At 49.4% G+C, this 18,236-nt stretch overlaps 6 protein-coding genes across 6 annotated transcripts in view; 4 read left to right on the forward strand and 2 right to left on the reverse strand.

Moving 5' to 3' along the window:
- The window catches only part of BO87DRAFT_323294 (putative gelsolin repeat protein), a gene marked incomplete at its 5' end in the record, with an annotated part of 7,508 nt that extends 3,846 nt beyond the window's left edge, over positions 1-3,662 (forward strand). Inside the window, 2 exons of the mRNA XM_025620023.1 lie at positions 6-2,989; positions 3,047-3,662. Of these exons, the coding sequence (XP_025485048.1) occupies positions 6-2,989; positions 3,047-3,296 (3,234 nt within the window). The 3' untranslated portion in view covers positions 3,297-3,662. The remainder of the gene's footprint in view (positions 1-5; positions 2,990-3,046) is intronic.
- BO87DRAFT_2273 (uncharacterized protein) lies at positions 3,385-3,722 on the forward strand. Its single transcript, XM_025618733.1, has one exon. The coding sequence runs from the start codon at positions 3,472-3,474 to the stop codon at positions 3,670-3,672; it is 201 nt and encodes a 66-aa protein (XP_025485049.1). The 5' UTR covers positions 3,385-3,471; the 3' UTR covers positions 3,673-3,722.
- Positions 3,723-8,008: 4,286 nt separating this feature from the next.
- BO87DRAFT_2306 (Zn(II)2Cys6 transcription factor domain-containing protein) lies at positions 8,009-9,683 on the forward strand. Its single transcript, XM_025618761.1, has 3 exons — positions 8,009-8,476; positions 8,568-8,665; positions 8,756-9,683. Exons 1-3 carry the CDS (start codon positions 8,273-8,275, stop codon positions 9,486-9,488), a joined length of 1,035 nt encoding a protein of 344 aa, XP_025485050.1. The 5' UTR covers positions 8,009-8,272; the 3' UTR covers positions 9,489-9,683.
- Positions 9,684-10,745: 1,062 nt separating this feature from the next.
- Positions 10,746-13,775, reverse strand: BO87DRAFT_323300 (J domain-containing protein). Its single transcript, XM_025620024.1, has 6 exons — positions 13,526-13,775; positions 13,384-13,468; positions 13,071-13,297; positions 12,330-12,987; positions 11,327-12,268; positions 10,746-11,257 (listed from the first exon to the last, which is right to left on the reverse strand). The coding sequence occupies exons 1-6, from the start codon at positions 13,553-13,555 to the stop codon at positions 11,097-11,099; spliced, it is 2,103 nt and encodes a 700-aa protein (XP_025485051.1). The 5' UTR covers positions 13,556-13,775; the 3' UTR covers positions 10,746-11,096.
- Positions 13,776-14,597: 822 nt separating this feature from the next.
- On the reverse strand, positions 14,598-15,287 carry BO87DRAFT_392277 (uncharacterized protein; the record flags this gene model as incomplete). Its single annotated transcript, XM_025625000.1, has 3 exons — positions 14,598-14,771; positions 14,807-14,831; positions 14,962-15,287. The coding sequence occupies 3 exons, from the start codon at positions 15,285-15,287 to the stop codon at positions 14,598-14,600; spliced, it is 525 nt and encodes a 174-aa protein (XP_025485052.1).
- A 953-nt stretch (positions 15,288-16,240) lies between these two features.
- BO87DRAFT_2511 (uncharacterized protein) lies at positions 16,241-16,540 on the forward strand. Its single transcript, XM_025618866.1, has one exon. It carries the CDS (start codon positions 16,304-16,306, stop codon positions 16,457-16,459), a length of 156 nt encoding a protein of 51 aa, XP_025485053.1. The 5' UTR covers positions 16,241-16,303; the 3' UTR covers positions 16,460-16,540.
- Positions 16,541-18,236: the final 1,696 nt, after the last annotated feature.

The raw sequence follows: 18,236 nt of genomic DNA on the forward strand, positions 1-18,236 counted from the left end.
AAGAGAACGATGCACCCATGGTTTCAGCGCCTATTGATAAGGATGAATGTGGGCCTGCGAGCCCACCCCGGGCAGAAGTCCACGATGTTCCAGTGCTCTCAGCACCAGCCGATAAAACCGAAACCGTGCCCGCGAGCCCGATCCGCGTGGAGGTGAACGATATACCGGTGGTCTCAGACGAACTTGAGCCCGCAAGCCCACTGCAAGAGGCAGTCCTCGATACACCAGCGGAAAAGGATGAACCTGAGCCTGCCAGCCCGATTCGAGAAGATATAAATGATGTACCGGTGGTTTCAGCGCCTGTTGATAATGGTCTACCTGAGCCTGCGAGCCCACTCCAGGAAGAAGTCCACAATGCACCGGTAATTTCCGACCCAGTGGATAACGATAAACCTGAACCCGTGAGCCCGATACACGAAGTCAATCCGGCGACAAAGCTCTCGGCGCCCCTGGTAAAGGAAGCCACACCTGCCTACTTAACCTACGAGGAGAACAGTGATGCACTAGTGCCCCCAGCACTTATGAGTAAGAAGAAGTCTGAACCTGCAAGCCCAATCCAGGAGGAAATCAATGGTGCACCGGTTGCCTCAGCGTCTTTTTGTAAAGATGAACCTGAGCTTGTGAGCCCAGTCCAGGAAGAAGTTCACACTGCACCGGTGCTCAATGCACCTGCAGGTATGAGTGGTCTTGATGCTACGAGCCCGAACCAAGATAAAGCCAATGGAGCGCCGGATTTCTCGACTCTTTTGGAAAATGAAGAGGCCAAGCCTGCGATCCCAGTCCGAGAAAGGAGCATTTATGAGCCTGAGCATTTAGCTCTTGCGGATGGCGAGAAATCTGAGGCTACAAACCTAGCTCTCGAGAGCCCTGACGCCTCAGGACTGCCAGGACAGGCGGAAGAGGCAACACTCGAAGTTACAAGCCCGATCTTGGAAAGGAAAACTTATGTACCACCGTCACCGGTCCATATGCATACCATAGAGACTGAAGCTACAAGCCCGGTTTACGACGAGACTGATGAGGCCCAGGAGATGTCGGCCAGTGAGGACGAGAATAGGCCTCCATCGTCAATATTTGGGGTGGACGAGCCCCCATCGGCCTCTTTGGATGCGCACGTTCCCGAGCCCATGGTTTCTGCCGCAGAAGAGAAGAATGGTGTTTTGAGCCCCCCTTCGCCAAAAGCAGAAGAACCCGAAACCAGAAATCCAGCTCCTGAGGCGGGTGATGCAGTACCGAACTCTCCATCAGACCTTTCGGTTGCACACGAGCCAGCACCTGCACGCCCAACCTCGGTCGACAACATTGGTACTGTGAAGTCTCCATCATTGGATGCAGAGTTCGAGCTTCCCAACTCTACGTCAGAAGTACCCGAGGCGATCCCGAAATCTCCAGCATCTACTTTGGACGCACAGAGGTCAGAAGCACCCGTCTCACCCATTGGCAGTCCTGCGGGAGCCTCCGGCGGCTGGCCCCTTCCTAATACTGAAGTCAAATCCAATGACGAACCGCAAGCGAGCCCGAGTCAGCTTGACACGCCAGCAACAAGCAAGCCGACTGAATTCAAGAGGAGCATCCCTCGTTTGATAGAGAGAGAGACCCCGCAGAAGCCCGATGACACAAGCCCTAAACCCTCAACAGTGTTGGATCAAACTGCTACCAATATCCGAGAGAATGCCAGCGCATACTTCAAGAGTATACGAAGCTCACTCTCGGCAAAGCCTCCCTTGCCACCGAAAACAGCCCCACTGCCAGCAACACCTGTTTCTAACCAGACACGGGCTTCGCCAACTCACTTTTCTTCACCCTCTCCTTCGCCTTGGAGGGCAAGCTTCAAGGACAACCAGAGTTATACTCATCCAACACAACAGAGGTCCGCGTCCTCACTCTTTTCCACCATAGGTTCACGCAACTCGTCGCCACGGGATAAAGCTTTGCCTTCTCCTCCGGTTCCTCCTAAGGGGTCCAGGGCCTCTGTTGACCGCTTCTCCTCGAGATCTTCAACCTCTCTTGTACCTCAGGCCGATGAATCTTGGGAAGCCATATCTGATTTCTTCAAGACCTTCCCGAAATCGAGCGACCGTGTCAACATCGATACGCAGTTGATGCTAGCAGATAAGAGCGACAATGCCAAGATCAGGACTTTGAAGAGACAGTTGTGGGAGATTACAGGAGATGGAAAGAAGCAGGATCTTCCTGTCAACCAGGAATACATCTTATATGAAGGAAGCATGTACCTCTGCGTGCATCTTTTTGAGGCTGATGGCACTGTACGCTCTGAAGTGCACCTCTGGTGTGGTGATGATGTCCCCGACTCCGCAGTCGATGATGCGCAGGCTTTCTCTCGCAAAGTCGCCAAGGATAATGGGTCCAAGCTGGAGATTATCAAGCAGGGCAAGGAACCCGCTCGGTTCATTCAAGCTTTGGGGGGCATTCTCATTACTCGCCGCGGCTTGAGTTCTCGCTCTAGCTCCTCCGCCATCTTCATGCTCTGCGGGCGCAAGCATTTGGGTCAGATGGTCTTCGATGAAGTCAGCTTCTCGCCAAGCAATCTGAGCTCCGGCTACCCCTTTGTGATCTCTGCGATGTTCGGCAAGCTCTTTCTCTGGAAGGGCAAGGGCAGCTCCGCCGAAGAGATTGGTGCTGCGCGCCTGATTGGCATGGACCTTGGGCTAACCGGTGAATTTGAGGAAGTGGCTGAGGGTGAGGAGCCAGAGAGCTTCTTCGAAGTCTTCCCCCACTGGGAACGAGACACAGGTGATACCAGCACCGACTACTGGCGTGTGAAACCCAACCACGAGCGATATCGGTCGCGGCTTTTCCGTATCGACCACGAGCTCGGCCAACGTTCAGGGTTCTGGCTGCGTCGCTCAGGCTCGCCTTCTCCGGTTATCCGGCCCAATGACACTGTCCAGGAAATCGAGCCATTCTGCCTCAAGGACATTACTGCCAAGGGAGTCTATGTTCTTGATACCTTTTTCGAGATCTATGTGTATGTGCCCGTTTCCTGTTCTCACCGCCCGACTGCTAACATTCTTCCCTTGATTAGGATCGTGGGCGACCAAGCTTCCAACCGACCCGCCGAGTTCGCATCTGCGGTGGTCCTTGCGCATGAATATGGAATTCTCACCGCATCGCTTCAAGACCGACCCTTCATTCCGAAGAGCTTTGTCGCCCTCGGAGGAGTTCCGGAGTCTTGTAGCACTGCGTTCCGAAAGTGGATCCCGGGCTATCCTTCGCAACGCCTTCCTCAGGTGTTTCCCCTCAATGCGGCTATCGAAGCGATTCGGTCCGCTTGATCTTCTTTTCTCTCGGCTTTTCATTTCTTTCTGGGAGGTGTCCTTTCTCCTTGTGGTATACTTTTTCCTTCTTCTGGTTTCTAGCTGTGCATAGCGATTTCGCGGGTTTTTTCATGTGCATATACTAGCTCGGCTGGGTCTATCTGTACAGAATTGGGGACTGAGATGGCATGGGATGGGAAAGTGGAAACATTGCTTTTTGAATTTCCAAGGAGCCTATATGGCGGGGTGTGTATCTGGCAGTCATTTTGTGCATATCTACATGACTGTGTGCTGGGAGTTACGGTTGCTGTTCACTTATTCTACATTTTCCTTCTTCGCTTCGATGAAGATATTGGCACTGATTCCGTGTACGATACATAATGCCTCAATATAGAAAGACTTCTACTTTACTAAGACAGGAGGTGAGATGAGACCCGAAGCCGGACCTCGCCGCCAACCGTCATCCAGTCTGGCTGCTCTAGTCTTTTCTTATCAATTGCTAAGACTACTAATTACTGGCATTCTTTATAAGAGGGGAAAAAAGAGAATCATAATAAGGAGGTTTGGCGAAAATTGTAAACTGGACTGGACAGACACTTTCTCCTTTGCAGCAGGTCAGCTGGAATAAGGCAACTCGGGAATTTCTATTGGTTGACCCTAAGTGACTGTAGTATACTACGTTATTGCCTCAATCATTGTTCTAACAAGATATCCCCTTCCCTTTTCCGTCTTATTGCATACATAGAAAGAAGAACCATCGATCTTCGTATCCATACCTGACCTGTCTACTTGCTCGTTGAGAGAAATATTTGTATGAGATCTTTTTTGTGATTAGCCGCCTCTGTTTGCTTATTCCGGGGTTCTCAGCTGGACTTCTGACGAGTAGTAGCCGATTTGACTCGAGATCACTCCGGTTTTCGCATATTTGTTGTTGTCCCCTTGGTCACGGGTCTCGGAGTTATGGCACTCCGTGTCGACGAGCATCGGTCGATGTCCGGAAGGAAGTGTATTCGTCTTCTTGATCTGCAAGATGTGGAAAAGAATGCACATCTCTCCCTCGGTTTGGCTGCCTCTACTCCGTAGGTTGGCCAGTGTTTTCTGAAGCTCTCAAGAGAAACATCTGGTGGGCAGAGTTGGTCGAAATACTACATACATAGCTGGTATATCGTCACGGAGTTTTGTCGGTGGAAATGATCAAATTGAAAGAAAAAGAAAAAAAATTAACCCTGTGGCCTTCGTGGCAGCCACGAGTGGGAAACAGAGCGTCGGCACGTATACGTACGTACGTACGTATGTACCATTACCCATTGGGTAGTTTGACAATTCAGCATTTCTGCGCGATCATGCTCTTCGGGGCCGAGGAGAGGTGTTGCCTGCCTGTCCCGAAGAACCACAGTTATTATCCCAGCATCAGCACATCAGCACTAAGTACTACTGTACCGCGGTGTGTATTGTAGAGGACCAACCAGAATCCGCCCGGGCTCTTTGCCATATGGGAAGGGCTCACTCACTTACTCAATCCCTGGCGCTCACTCAGGTTTAGGGGGAAAAAAACCAAGGAATTTCCATTCTTAGATCGTCCATTGGCTTGGCTGGTTTTCCATGGATTGAATGAAATTGAAAATGTAAACAGAGATCATGCTAGGTTATGTCATGCAATGCAGGTGATGCCAGGATTTGCCTGGGCATGCGGCAGGAGATTTGGGATGTATAGACTTGATGGAGAAGTTTCTCACCGGCTTTTGTGTTGCGCGCTCTATCAAGTTTCTCTCTTTGATTTTGCCTCCCAGTTGAAGTTATGTGTCCGTTATTCGGTGTTGTTGTCGGTGTGTCTGTGTCATCAGGAGGATCGTCATGGGACCATATGGACGCTGTGCCATCGGGATGGGGAGACAAATATCTGGTGGAAGGGCAGAAGTAATGGCACAACGACTCCCATGGTCATAACAATAACAATAATGATAACAACCAAGGAATGGCGGGAAGAATGAATGAAGCACAAACGAACGAGTCGCACTGAAAAGTCATCAAGAACGGACGGGGGAAATAGGGAAAGAACGTAAAGTCACGTTGCCGTGATTGGCTCCATTTGGCAAGAGGCCGGGCATCAATCCGTCACTTCTTTCCTGTTCGGTTGCTTCTTTTCCGTGCTTCGTTCCATCCGCAATTTCTCGTCTTCCAATCCCGATTTCTCTCTCTCTCTCTCTCTCTCTCTCTCTCTATCCTCCCGTCTTCGGTCCAACTTATGACATCTTTACGATTATTTTCCATTCTTACTGATGTTTACTGCCTAAATCCCGGACGATGCCCAGGCTTGATCGACGGGATGCTCGCAAACTGAGATTAACCTTCAGCAGGGGTGACAGTCAAGGATGACCTATCCTGAATGCCCCGCGCATTGCCTGCGCCACAGTTATCCCCAGGACGTTCCTGATGTTTGGATTCAACAATTCTTGACGGAAGTTTATTTTCAGTAGGGCAAATTGGAGGGGTCAAGGTTAAGCAGACGGAGAAATCCACCATAACCACCACCACCATAACCCCTCCGTTCAGGTCCAAGGCCCTGCAGGTGAGCGGATCTTTTCTTTCCCTGCAAGTCGCCCGTGCGGTTTGACTTGCGCTCACGCAGGATCCTCGGACCCCCTCAACTCAACGCGGGTGAAAGAGGGGAAATCACATCAATGATCCTCCTGCCTTGCTCTTAGTCCTCCTGCTAAAACTCTTGAGGGTGTTATCGGATCCCCTGTGGCCCGGGCTTGCCTGATCTCGTATCAACACTCTGAGGCAGGCAACTCCCTTGACACAATGTGTGGCCCGAAGGTGACAACAATCAGAAATACTGCAAGAAAATAGTGGAAGCAACATTTTTAATCAAATGTAATTCGAATATATCCATGTCCATGCCATGTTTCTTTCTTTCTCCCGCTCCCTTTTCGGTAGCTGGACTTCAGTTACGTTTCCGATACAGGTCAACATGCACGGATACTTTTTTTTTTTTTTTCTATTCCCTCTCTGACGGACCCGAGCTCGTGCAGAGATGCAATAAGCGCACGCCGTGCAACCCCTCTGCACCTTGCAAGTCAACTGCAGCCTGATGCGCTGACGCTTACTCAATGTTTATTACACTTCTGTCACCAACAATGCCATTGCACGCATCCTTCCAGTGACCAGGGGCGGGGCATCCATTCAATAGATTGGCATCCCAATTTCTCCTTATTTTCTTTATTATTATCTTTCAGGTGATCTTTTGACAGGGCTCATTATCGTGCCGCTATCATTTTCGGCATGACAGCAACGCCACACACCATGAATGGCCTTGCTGATATGACGGGAGTGGACCTTAGCAATACTTAGACCCCCGGACCCTGTTTTAGACCGACTACTTACAATACTGCGCTTACAAAGCTCAGAATGATTTACTAGCTCTGCCGATGAACAAAAGCATTATGCGGCTTTTCTTGACTGGATGGAGGCCACCCGACTTTGCCGCGCTCATTTTCTCTTGACATTATTATTTTTAAGTGTGCTGCACGTCTCTTGCTTACTACTAGACCGAGTCAAGCAGAACATGCCTGTGCAGGTGATTGCCCGAAAACCTGCGGGAAAAGGGGAAAAAGAAGAAAAAAATTAGTCAACGCAGAAAAAGTGGAAAGGGGAAGAGAGAGAAAAAAAAAGGTTAGATTTGAAAAGAAAAAGCAAGTGACAGCCCACACCATTGGGCCAACGCCGACTCATCGCCCTTGGCGTAACGCTGAACTCAGCGAAAAGCACGCGCTCGTCGATTGCATGGGCGGTAGTCAGAGTGTTAGTGAGCCGGTCATCCGTGTGCCAATGGCAGCTGGCAAATCATTCGATACGCGCCTGCCAGACAGACCTGTGGTATCAATGTTTCCCTCATCGGCCCCGAGCTCTGCCTGAGACTGCAGCCCCAGTCCTCCTGTGCTATGGCCATGTCTCACCCAGCAGCACTGACAAGAGAAAAAACAAGAGGACAGGCGAAGGGTAGGAGAGATACGGAATACGGAAGCGACAAGTCTGTCGCAAAAGAAATGACGCGACGAGGCGAGTACCTGATTGTTCACCCTCGATGCTGAAAGGCCACCACTGGCATGGCGCAGGAAGGTCAGCTTGAAGGCTCATTTCTGCGCTTCGCTGCCCAAATGACCAGGATTGTGCCCGGCTAGTGCCGATGAGCGGTGCCATGGGCATTCTCTGGTTCTGACGGCTCGGACCGTCGACAGGCATGACTGCTGGCGTGTCTTCGCGCCAGCAAAATTGGAGGGGAAGTGGTGGTGGTCACCTGTATCAGCAAACGAAAACATAGAGGGCTTTGTCAAGCGTATCTGTCCAGATATGCGGGGACCCCTGGGTGTACCTGCTAGGCTGCCACAGCCACAACGGCCTGAAGGACGTCGAGCGACCGGTGCCGGTTGATATCGTGACAGGCCGCTTTTCCACGTCACCATCGCAGTTTCTCAGGCGATATACGTCTCGTCTCGTCTAGTCTTGTTGTTGTCGGAGGGTGGGGTAGCAAGAGTCCAAGGGAGGTGCGGGGCATTCGATATGCAGGCTGGCATAAAATGATATCAACTTGATTGAATTCCTTCAGAGACAAGTCAAGACGTGCCCTCTCAGCCTCCTCTGCTGTCACATCCCTCCCTCCCCTTCCTCGCACCCCTAGCAATTATCTCGCACCCCACCTGCTTGCTTTGCCTGCTTTGCTTTGCTCCAAGTAGCTGCCATTCATCATCTACTTACCCCTCCCCCTCCTTTTCCTTTTTCTTTCTCTCTCATCTGCAGCCTGCTACTTATCTCTTAGTCAGGTCTCATATCACTATCAAGACCCCCCTCTCGTCTCTTGTCTTCTTATTCTCCTTCTTCTTTCCCCCTCCATTCCTCTTCTTCTCTGTTCCGTCCCTCTGAGCGTGTGCGCAATTGTTCTTTTTCCTCATCTCTGTTACTATCTTGACTGCACACCAGCACTCCCCTGCAAGATGTCGAGGCAGCCTAAATTGCGACCTAAGTCGCATATCCCAGGCTTCCCAGACGCCATCTACAATCTCGCTGCGGTATCATCTTTGTCGCAACTCGAGTCTCGCGCAGGACTAGGAGATGAGAAGCATGACCAGCGCGTCTTTCGTGTCAAACGCAAGCATGTGTTGAAGGCTTGCGATCGTTGCAGAGTTAAGAAGACCAAGGTTGGTGAAGTACTGGGTTCATCTTTGTCATCTTTCGCCTCTACCTTGGCCTCAGTGCACTTCGATGGCCAGCCATGCTCATTCATGCTAGTGTGATGGGAAACAGCCGTGCAACCGTTGTTCGGCCTACAATCATCCCTGTCTGTTCCGGGAACGGAAGGCCACGCAGACCAAAGTATACTCTCGAGGGTAAGGTCATGATTTTTACTCTGCGTTATTTGGTGTGCCCCCTTTTGTTATAGTCTGTCAGAACTAACTGGTGGCTGTGCGTGTGGATAGATTCGTTGAGATGCTTGAATCCCACCATTCGCTGGTTGTCAAGGCGCTCCAAAGGCTATACAAACTATGCATTGACAAGGAAGGATTCCCCGGCGAGCCTCTCGTCGAGCTCTCGGACGGTCAGCCTCTAACTCATGCCATCCTGGATCGTCTCGGATTGATCAAACAGGCCGAAGAGAATCCAGAGGAGCCCGAGGAAGACACTGAAGACCTGCGGTACCTGCGGTTCCTGTCCACCTCGACGGACTGCAGTGCTACGACGGATCCTTCCCCAGAACCAGCCACTCCTCCGGATCCTACTCCCAGTAGTTGCAGTCCTATCACTCCTACCTCCTCCAAGGGACCAGAGCCTTGGAAATGGGAGTTGCAACCTGTCCAGCCCCTTCACTCGGGACAATATCATAGTTACTCTCAACCTGGATACCACCAGATGGCGTTGACGCGAACAAACCTGGAGCCACATGGATTTTCCAGTGAAGATAAATGCCCAGAAGTTGTCCCTTCTATGGCCGATCATGGACATCCCCTCTATTACTACATGGCTGCCAGCTGTGATGAAGGGCCTCCCAAAAGCCGCCTAGAAGCTGGCGTGGCAGCCAGGCCAGGCTCGCACCAGCCCGCCACCGCATCGGGATTTCCTGTGGTCATGATGAATGACTTTAACCTCCATGTACCGGAGCACCAGCCCGTTTACCCATCTCTTCCATCTGGCTGGACATATACATGTGGATAGGGGTGGTCACATATTATAGTATCTCTATCAAGTGACTGCGGTCCTTTTCATACTCTATTTTACCCACTTTCTTTCCACCGGGTCGGCCTTCTGTCGCCGTCCATCTCTCGTTCCTTGTACTTGCACATTACACAGGCCGACAGCCATTCTTGGCCGCTTATTTTGCTTTCTTTTTAGCTCTGTATCGTGCTGCGTACGGTCTATTGTTTTCTATCATAGCCCTTTATGGAGTACCTGTGAAACCCTCGGCAAGGTTTATTCTACATCATATCATACCCGGCACGGCGTTTTGATCGGCTCAAGCTAGCTGAGACAGGATAATTCACTGACAAGTACAAGCAAGCAAGGTCACAGGCGTTGAGGGGTTGTTCCTTGACCTTCCTCGACATATGCTTTCGTTACTACTACTAGATCTGGGTCTATGTAGGCCTTTACTTCTCTTCACTTCATATATGGAGTCTCTCTCGGACTTGATACACCGACTCTTTTTTACTCTACTTTACTCTACTCGCACTTCCTATCTTCTTCTTTCCTTCTTTCTCGTTTCTGGTCACATTTCTTTTCTCTCTTCTCAGATATCCCAGAACAGAACAGAACAAAGAAGTGATAAGCGAGCAGTTTACTACACCATACATACATATACAACATGCATGACGCATTAATAGGAAAAAGAGAACAAATCCTCAAGATTAGAGCGTGACTCGGCAGCGATGCACGTACAATGATTGAATCGAACAAACAATAAACCAAATCATCCATTAACACCACGCCACCCCCATAAGAGCTAACCAGTACAGCAAGTGACTTCTACTACTAAATTCACTTAAAAAAAAAAAAAAAAAAAAAAAAAAAAAAAAAAAAAGGGCCTCGTACTAGTTTGCTAATTTATTTAAGACGAAGGGTGCTGACTCGTCCACTACCTACTGTAGCCTCATATGAAGATGCCAAGCCAGCATGCAAGCCACACAAACATGTTATGCAATTGCCCCACCACTGCAGTTGAAGAGTTGATTTGATAGTAATAAAACAACAACACACTGCAACCAAAGAACAAAACACGAATAGCAGACTGAAAGGTAAACTACTAGTACTTGATTACAAGCAAATCGTTTCCACCATATCTTACCACAACTGTCCACCCATATAGATTAAATACAAGTAACCAACTAACAAGCATAGTACTGATTACCATAACATTTATAAATGTATGAAGAGATGAGATGATACTATACGACAAACATTGAAATTGCAAATAAATATGAAAATATTCCCTGCTTTCATTGCGAATATGCTATGGAATGGTGGTATGGCATGGTATGTAAGTTATATAAGATGATAACACAAGCAATAAAGTAGCAACGACAACAACATGATGCAAATGCAAAGATACTCCATCCAAATGATGAGATACACAAATCACCACGAATTAACAATGATTCCTTGGATGTAGTAGCTAATATAAAAAAAAAAGAAAAATAAAGGAAAATAGAAACTCCAGTAGTATAGTTAGTAGCAGTAGTAGAAGTATCCCGTAATAAAATGAGTTTGGTATATTTTTTTTTCTTTCATTCTCTTCTCTCTTCTCTACTAAATCCACACTTATCTGCTTTAGTCATCAACATCGGTCTCTGTGTTCGTGTCGCTGGTATCTCCTGCATCTCCGTCGGTATCACTTTCGTCATCGTCGCTGGAGTCGTCAGAGGGCTTCTTGGTCTTCTTCTTGGGTGGTTGGCCGGTCTTGAGGGCTTGCATTTGGCCGGCTATTGAGTCTGTAGATTATCATGGTTAGTATAAGTTGATCTATTTGTGAGACTAAAGGTTTAATGGGGGTGGCTTACCCTCGTCAGGTTCACTGATATCATCCTCCTCATCCAGAGCGGCCGCCTTGGCCGGGTCGTCAATGTGAAGGGTGATTTCCATCTTGGTATCGAGACCCAGGTAGCTATCACAGAGCATGTTCATGACGAAAGTAAAGTCACCGACTTGAGGAGGAGCCTGGAACTGCATCTTTAGAGTCTGGACGTTGAAAGTGGGCTTGCCGTCGGCGTCGAAGAGGGGCTTATCGAAGGTAGTGAAAGTGAAGGGAGGAACGGCCATCTTGCCCTGCTTGGCGTCGGCCAGGAAGATATGCCACCGGGGCGAGTGGTCGCGGGCCAGGTAGGGGGCGTGAGCGAGGGGAGGCTGGATGGATTCGACCTTCTCTTCGACATTGACGCCGTTGACGAGCTTGGTGGTCTTGTTCTTGGCGGGTTTGCGGCCCATGATGGCGTCGAGGTCATCTTCGTCGGGGTCGATGTCTTCAAGGTCGATGGGGTTAACTGGCGGGACGTCTCCGCTGTATCCAGGAGGGATGAAGCGGGCCTTGACGACCAGTTGGACGAGACTGCTAGGAGTGATGACCTTTTCGCCCATGACCTTGAAGAAGGCGCGGGAGACTTCGAGAACGGGGAGCTGCTTGGCAACGGTAACGGCGGACGTGTACTGCTTCTCGGACATGAGGCCGGCACCGACAGTGAGGCTGCGACGCTTGTCTTCGGGGATGCTCATGAACTTCTGGACGGTGAAGTGTTCCTTCGCGTCGGTGCCTTCAACAGACTTAACGACTTCCTCGGTGAAGTGAGGGAGCTGCAGGAGAGGGGACGAGCCAGGCGCAACAGCTTGGATGAGATGCTGGGAGGTCCGGAAAGAACCCAGGATGGGTCGGACGTTACCGAATGCCAGAGCGATTGCTGTGAAAGCTTCATTCAGCGAAAGAGCGATCGGTGCAGCTTCGTACTTTTCTGTGAATTACATCAGTGTCAGCCGATTCTAAAGAGACGCATTGGATGCAAATTCACGTACCTCCGTTAAGTGTAATGTCTTCCAGGTCAACGCGGCCGAGGTAAGCCCACAGCAATGCCAGAGCCTTGCGTCTGCTAGATTCGTCCAAACCCTTGATGATCTCGCGGTCCTCGGGCGACAGGAAAGTGGAGTCCTCAGCCAAAACCTTCTTCTCGAGCTTGGCAAGTCCAGCATCCGTTTTAGGTCCCTGAAGCATTTCCTTGAACTCTGCGCCGGAAGACAGGGCGTTGACGATGCCGCCATCGGTGATGTCCTCTTTGTATTCGCGGAAGATATTTCCGGCACTTGCGACAAGGACCCGTTCCTTAGTGTAGCGCTGGGAGCCATACCACCATTTTCCGACAATGTAGGGCAGCAAAACACCAAGCAGTGCACCGTAGACCAGCAGAGTGTACTTGGAGTTACCCTCCGAAACGATGAACGTGGGCAGAGCGATACCGATGCTCATGCTCTGCTTGCCATCAGGGTGGCCATACTGGATGTAGTTGTTGCGGATTTCCTCGTCGGTGAGCGCCTTGTATGCCTTGGTAAGCTCAACGAAACGTTCGTTGAGCATCTCAATAGTCTCATTCTTTGCGGGGTCCGGCCGAATCTTGTCAGGATGGTAGATAAGTGAAAGGCGCTTGTAGTGTCTCGAGATGGCTTTCTCATCAGCGCTCTGTAAGTCGCCATAGTTAGTACAGCTAAGTAACCTATTGGTGGAGGCGACCAAAACGCCAGGTGGACAGATTGAATGCTCACCCTTGAAACACCCAGAATGTCATAAGGGTCCCAAACTTTGGGCACCGTCCTCGCGGTGACGACGATCAGGTAGGCCATCCACGCCATGACAGCGTAACCCACGACAACGGTGATTATGCGCTTAATGCGGCGCTCTTTGCGCAGGCGTTTGCGCTTCTGCGCCTCAATAAGCTCTGCATGTTCTGGCTTGAACTCGGACTTTATCCGGGGAGCGGTGTTTTCAAGACCTGCAGCAAAACGGAAGAATTAGTACCAACCACAATCTGGCGGTGGAAACCTGCGAGTCTCTAGAGGGTATAAGGCTGGTACGAACCCTTGCTCGGCCGGAGAAGGTTATATGTGAGAGGGAGTGTGACGAGACTGGTGAGGGTCAGGACAAAGAACGGGAAAAATTGTCCCTAGTGAAAATGTCAGTTCGTGTGTTTCATTGGCTTCTGATCCAAGAGGCGACCGACCTTGTCATCGTAATTGTAGTCGGTAGACATGGTGAAGCAAATTCACAATGGACACGGTCGCCCGCAGCGGGCAGGACTGGAACAAAAAGAGTGTCTCCCGGACACTGAGTACGCTGCGTGACAGATATGTCCAGCAGATCAAGACAATTAGTATAGAATTCAAGTCGTGTAATAGAGGAGCATTATCCCTCTGTCAGGCGTGACAAAAGAGTGTGGAAGGTGGAGGGAAGGTGAGAGAGCAGGCCGGAGTAACTGTCGACAAGATGGGATTATCCGCATCGGCGTCGGCTGTACCTTGTGATCGACCGTGTCCTTTACGGGGCCGTAGGGGGCTACACCGCCTGCCTGAATGGAATTAGTGGCTTGGTCCCAGTTATTCAGGCTTTCAGGGTCATGTGCTTAGTTTTGGGTCTACTTTTGACTTTTAGCTAACTAGTCCTCCGTAAGGCGTGACTAGTTCGTCGATGACTCTATCGCGATGACTACATTTTCTTAGTTGCTCTGTTGTATGAATAAATTATCATGATGACATTTTTTGACTAATGTCAGGCCGTACATATTGATACTGTACAGCGCTCAGGTCTATCTACTAGGATACAGGAAAATCTCCGGGTTTAGGTATACAAGCATGTCACATCCAAGCTTCATTTCATCATAAAACTGGTATCCCTCTTTTTTGTGTATCCCAGGAATGGACAACTTTTAACGCCATCCCAAACTTTTTGGTAATTTCCGTTTCCTCATAAATTTCGAGCATCAGAGCCAGCTCTGGGTATTAGCGTGGGAACGGAGGTCCCCTACACGCTAGACAGACGGAAATGCAAAAAGAAATCCGCACAATGTGAGTCACTTACCCGCTTCGCAGGGAATTCAAGCGCCAAAATGACCGGAGACTGGGTCGGGCACGAACTCGACCCACGAAAGCGACTAAGCCGTCGCCATGGCAGACCCTCTGATCTCGACGTTGCAAGCGTGCCGGTTTCCTCCATGCCAGCGTTCACATGGCCAAGCCTTTCAAAAGACCAATCCAATCGCGCCTCTCCCTTCTCACAGGTAGAGGGGATCTTCATTGCTACAAGTCATTGACTTGGGTCCTCCATTGAAAACTGGTTCTCGCGCATTTATTTCGAGAGCAGGTATTGTTCTGGTTTCGCTGATGTCGGATTTTGATTTTCGATAATGTCGGGATGGGGCCCGTTGGCGATCGGTTGAGTATTGCGTGCCATTTGGGTATGCCTTCGTTTCCCTTTTTTGGTTTTGTTGAAAAATTATTCTTTCCACCGCCTGGACGACAATTATAGTATTGCTGCAAAAGAAAGCCCAATGACGTCTGCAGGATTAAAGTCACCCAGGTAGTGCGTTTAAGGATTGTGGACTATGAGGGAACTGTTAGTCATTGTTCTTCCAGTGCTAGAATTTGAGTCAAGACAACTCACCAATCGATATAGTCGAGTCCACCGAAGTACTCCAACATGCGATAACAGAGACCAACATCGTCGCCCGGGACACCGCCAAAGAGACGATACTGTTCCGCCTCCAGCGTAGAAGCCTCCATCCTCAGCGCACGATCACGCTTCTGCCCTAGCAAATGCCCATAGTGCCAGGTCGGGGCGGGTATTTCAGGACAGTCGAAAGCGGAGGGAACAGCTGGAGCGCAGGTATTGACAGGTCGTGAGAAAGGGTGGGACGGAAGATGTAGAGGATTGACGCTGCGGTTTCGAGATCGGGGTCGTGTGCGACGTCGATTATGTCTCTGGCCCATTCTCCGTCCAATCCGGCGAAAAAGAGGAAATATAGCTTGTTGAAACTTTTTTTAATTCTTTTCGGGGTGTAGGTCGTGAAGGTGTAGTAGGGGAAGCGGGTATTTTTTCAAGACAATAGTCCCCAGTTATAAGGAGGGGATCTATTGTCCGAAGAGGTCTTTTTTTTATAATAAGACGATTAGAAAGGAAGGAGTGACCATCACCCCTGGGAAGGATGAGATGAGGTGAGGAAAAAACCCAAGCCAAAGGAGATCAGGAGATCATGAAGCGGGAACAGGCGTATATATAGATGTGGATGGCGGATGGAGAATGGCGCAACCCGAACGATTGCCGAAACGGAGAAAGCAGTGGTGTGACTCACTACATCCCAATAAGGTTACAAAGGCACAGAAAGCAGGACGAAAATCTTCACATCCGGCTCGGGGGGGGATCCACTCAAGCATCCCCCTACTGTCGGGAGTGCCAACTCCACTCTGATGCAGTCTAGAAGCAGAAATACCTAACCCTGCTTGCCGATGGTGAAATGTGGTCTCATGGAGAAGGGCGATTGCGTAGTGATTTGGCTCGCACCAAATCATCTCTAGTGGCCCTACGGAGCACAAGGGCGCGACTCCGTAAGTGCAAGAAGTTTCACGAATTAGGGTTCTCCTGAGTCACTACTCCCCGACAAAAAGTCTAGTTACTTAGTCTACTACTATTCTTGGTTATACCCTTTTTCTTTCTCTTTCCCTTGCCTCCTCCCATCGTGATGGAACCAGTAAGAACTATTCGCTGCCTTCCACAATGAGTGAGAAAATTCTGGTTCAGCCTAGCTGCCTAACACAAATAAAATCTCTGATTGAGTTCTGTGCGCCTGGCAAAGGAAACAGAAACAGAAGAAAGAATTTTAATGCGGCCCAGTCAGTAGTACCCACGGTGCAACTTAATCGGAATAAACGGAATTATTAGACCATCAGGAGCCGTTGAACAAAGGGCCAAAAGGGGACCGAATAAAGAATAACAAAAATTAAAAAATATGTTGCCAAATATTATCCCAAAATGCAGTGGTCTGACGCCATGCAGAAGGAGGTTCTCGGCCCCGAATGAGCCAAATTTTCTCGACGATGAGCAAACAAGGTACTCCTGTTACGATACCAAAACCCGTCTCCGATGCCGCTGTCCCCAGTTGTGATGTCATGTGATCTCGATCGACATGGTTTTCTCTTAGTCATATCTATATCCACGCACTTTCTCTTTCCTTATTGCAGGACCACATTTGAAACCCACGAGGACTCTGGTTACAACCACGCACCTTGCTCAAGCCCGTTTCAGCCTGGCGAGTGGCGAGGGGTGGATGCCGTACGGGCCGAGCGGGTATTATGACGCGCCAAAATTACCTTGCATTAGTCGAGTCCAAGGCAGTTTAGTGTTCAATCACTTCAGTCAGTCAGGAGATGACAACAACATCCTACCACGGCTGCTTCGGCAGCATCTTTCACTACGGAGGAAATCGGGCATCTTTTGGTTCAGTTGTCAAACTTGTCAGATTTTGTTTCCTATTTACTCCGCGCGTCGATCTATAGCGGCATGGCTGATAGATGGTACTACTAGTAGTACTTAGATAGTACTAGCAGTAGTCTTTATTTATTGTGCGGGAATCGATCAATAATTCTAGATCCAATTTTCCCTTCTTGTCGATCAATTGTTGACGGGACGGAACAACTAACTATACGGGTGCACCCTTTTCGATAATCGCAATAATAAATAATAATGCCTCAACACAGCCGAAACCGCATCAATAACATCCTACCCAACCAGTCTAACTAACTAACAAGGTATATCCCTCAAACTCATCAAATTCTCGCCCCCCTCCACAAACTTACTCACCTTGGGGGCAACAAAATTGAGGGAAAAATCTCTGCAGATCTCGGTACAAAAAAAGAAAAAAAACCGCAAAAAAATTCTGCTTTGACCGACTTTCGTGGCTCTAATCCGGCTTTGACACATGTCCCATACTATACTCCTTTGGCATCGATAGTTATTCTTTGTGCAGCATGAGTGCTTTTTGTTTGTTCCTGGCGAACGGACTCGGACAAACCATTTGCGATATGCGACTACGTAGCGCGTGGCTGGCAAGCCATCTGGCAAGACAGGTTCTCTAGTGAGATGCATGCCTGAATATACTGCAGTAGTGGATATCAAAGTTTTACTGGCATCTACTTAACCTGGGTAGTTGTATGCCTGAATCACGGAGTAGAGTTCCTGTTCAAGTTGTTTGTTTATTGTTGGTTGGTTGGGTAGGTAGGTAGGTAGCTGCAGGGCAGACAGGATTGAAGCAAACTGCGAACCTACCACTTACTAAGTTACTGATATGCATAGCTATAGCTATGAAGCTATAGTATAACTACCCTACCCCAACCACAACTACCACGTAGTCCCAACGAACGTGGCCCATCTAAACATCACATCTACTTCGTTTTCACACTCGCAAACAAACCATCCTCTCCCTCTCTTGTTCACACACTCAAAGAAAACAAAGCCCTATCGCACTAAACCAACCAACTAACCGACCCCCAAACTGTGTGTCCACTGTCCAGCTCTACGTGGGCACACTGGAACTACGTACTAACTCATCCCATCTCCTTCCGTCTTCCCCGAGACTCCATTTCCAACACTACCTACTTACCGTCGGAGTCCCATTTTCTCTTCTAACCCCCGCAAATGGAGAACACGATGAACTAGCCCTGATGTGACCCATCCAAACCCTCCCCTCCCATCCCCTCCCCTTTTACCACAGTTTGTTATTATTGTTTCTAAGTGGTGGTGGTGGTGTTGTTGTTCACGCACGCACGAATAACAAAAAGTACTACTACGTACTACGTACCTTGCAAGCCCTAGGGCACGGCAAACCTACTCCACCCCTCCACATTACTATCTACCGCCCCCTTTTGTGGCTTTTATTCACGATG

The sequence above is a fragment of the Aspergillus neoniger genome (genome assembly GCF_003184625.1).
Source record: "Aspergillus neoniger CBS 115656 unplaced genomic scaffold BO87scaffold_1, whole genome shotgun sequence".
NCBI classification, from domain to species: domain Eukaryota; kingdom Fungi; phylum Ascomycota; class Eurotiomycetes; order Eurotiales; family Aspergillaceae; genus Aspergillus; species Aspergillus neoniger.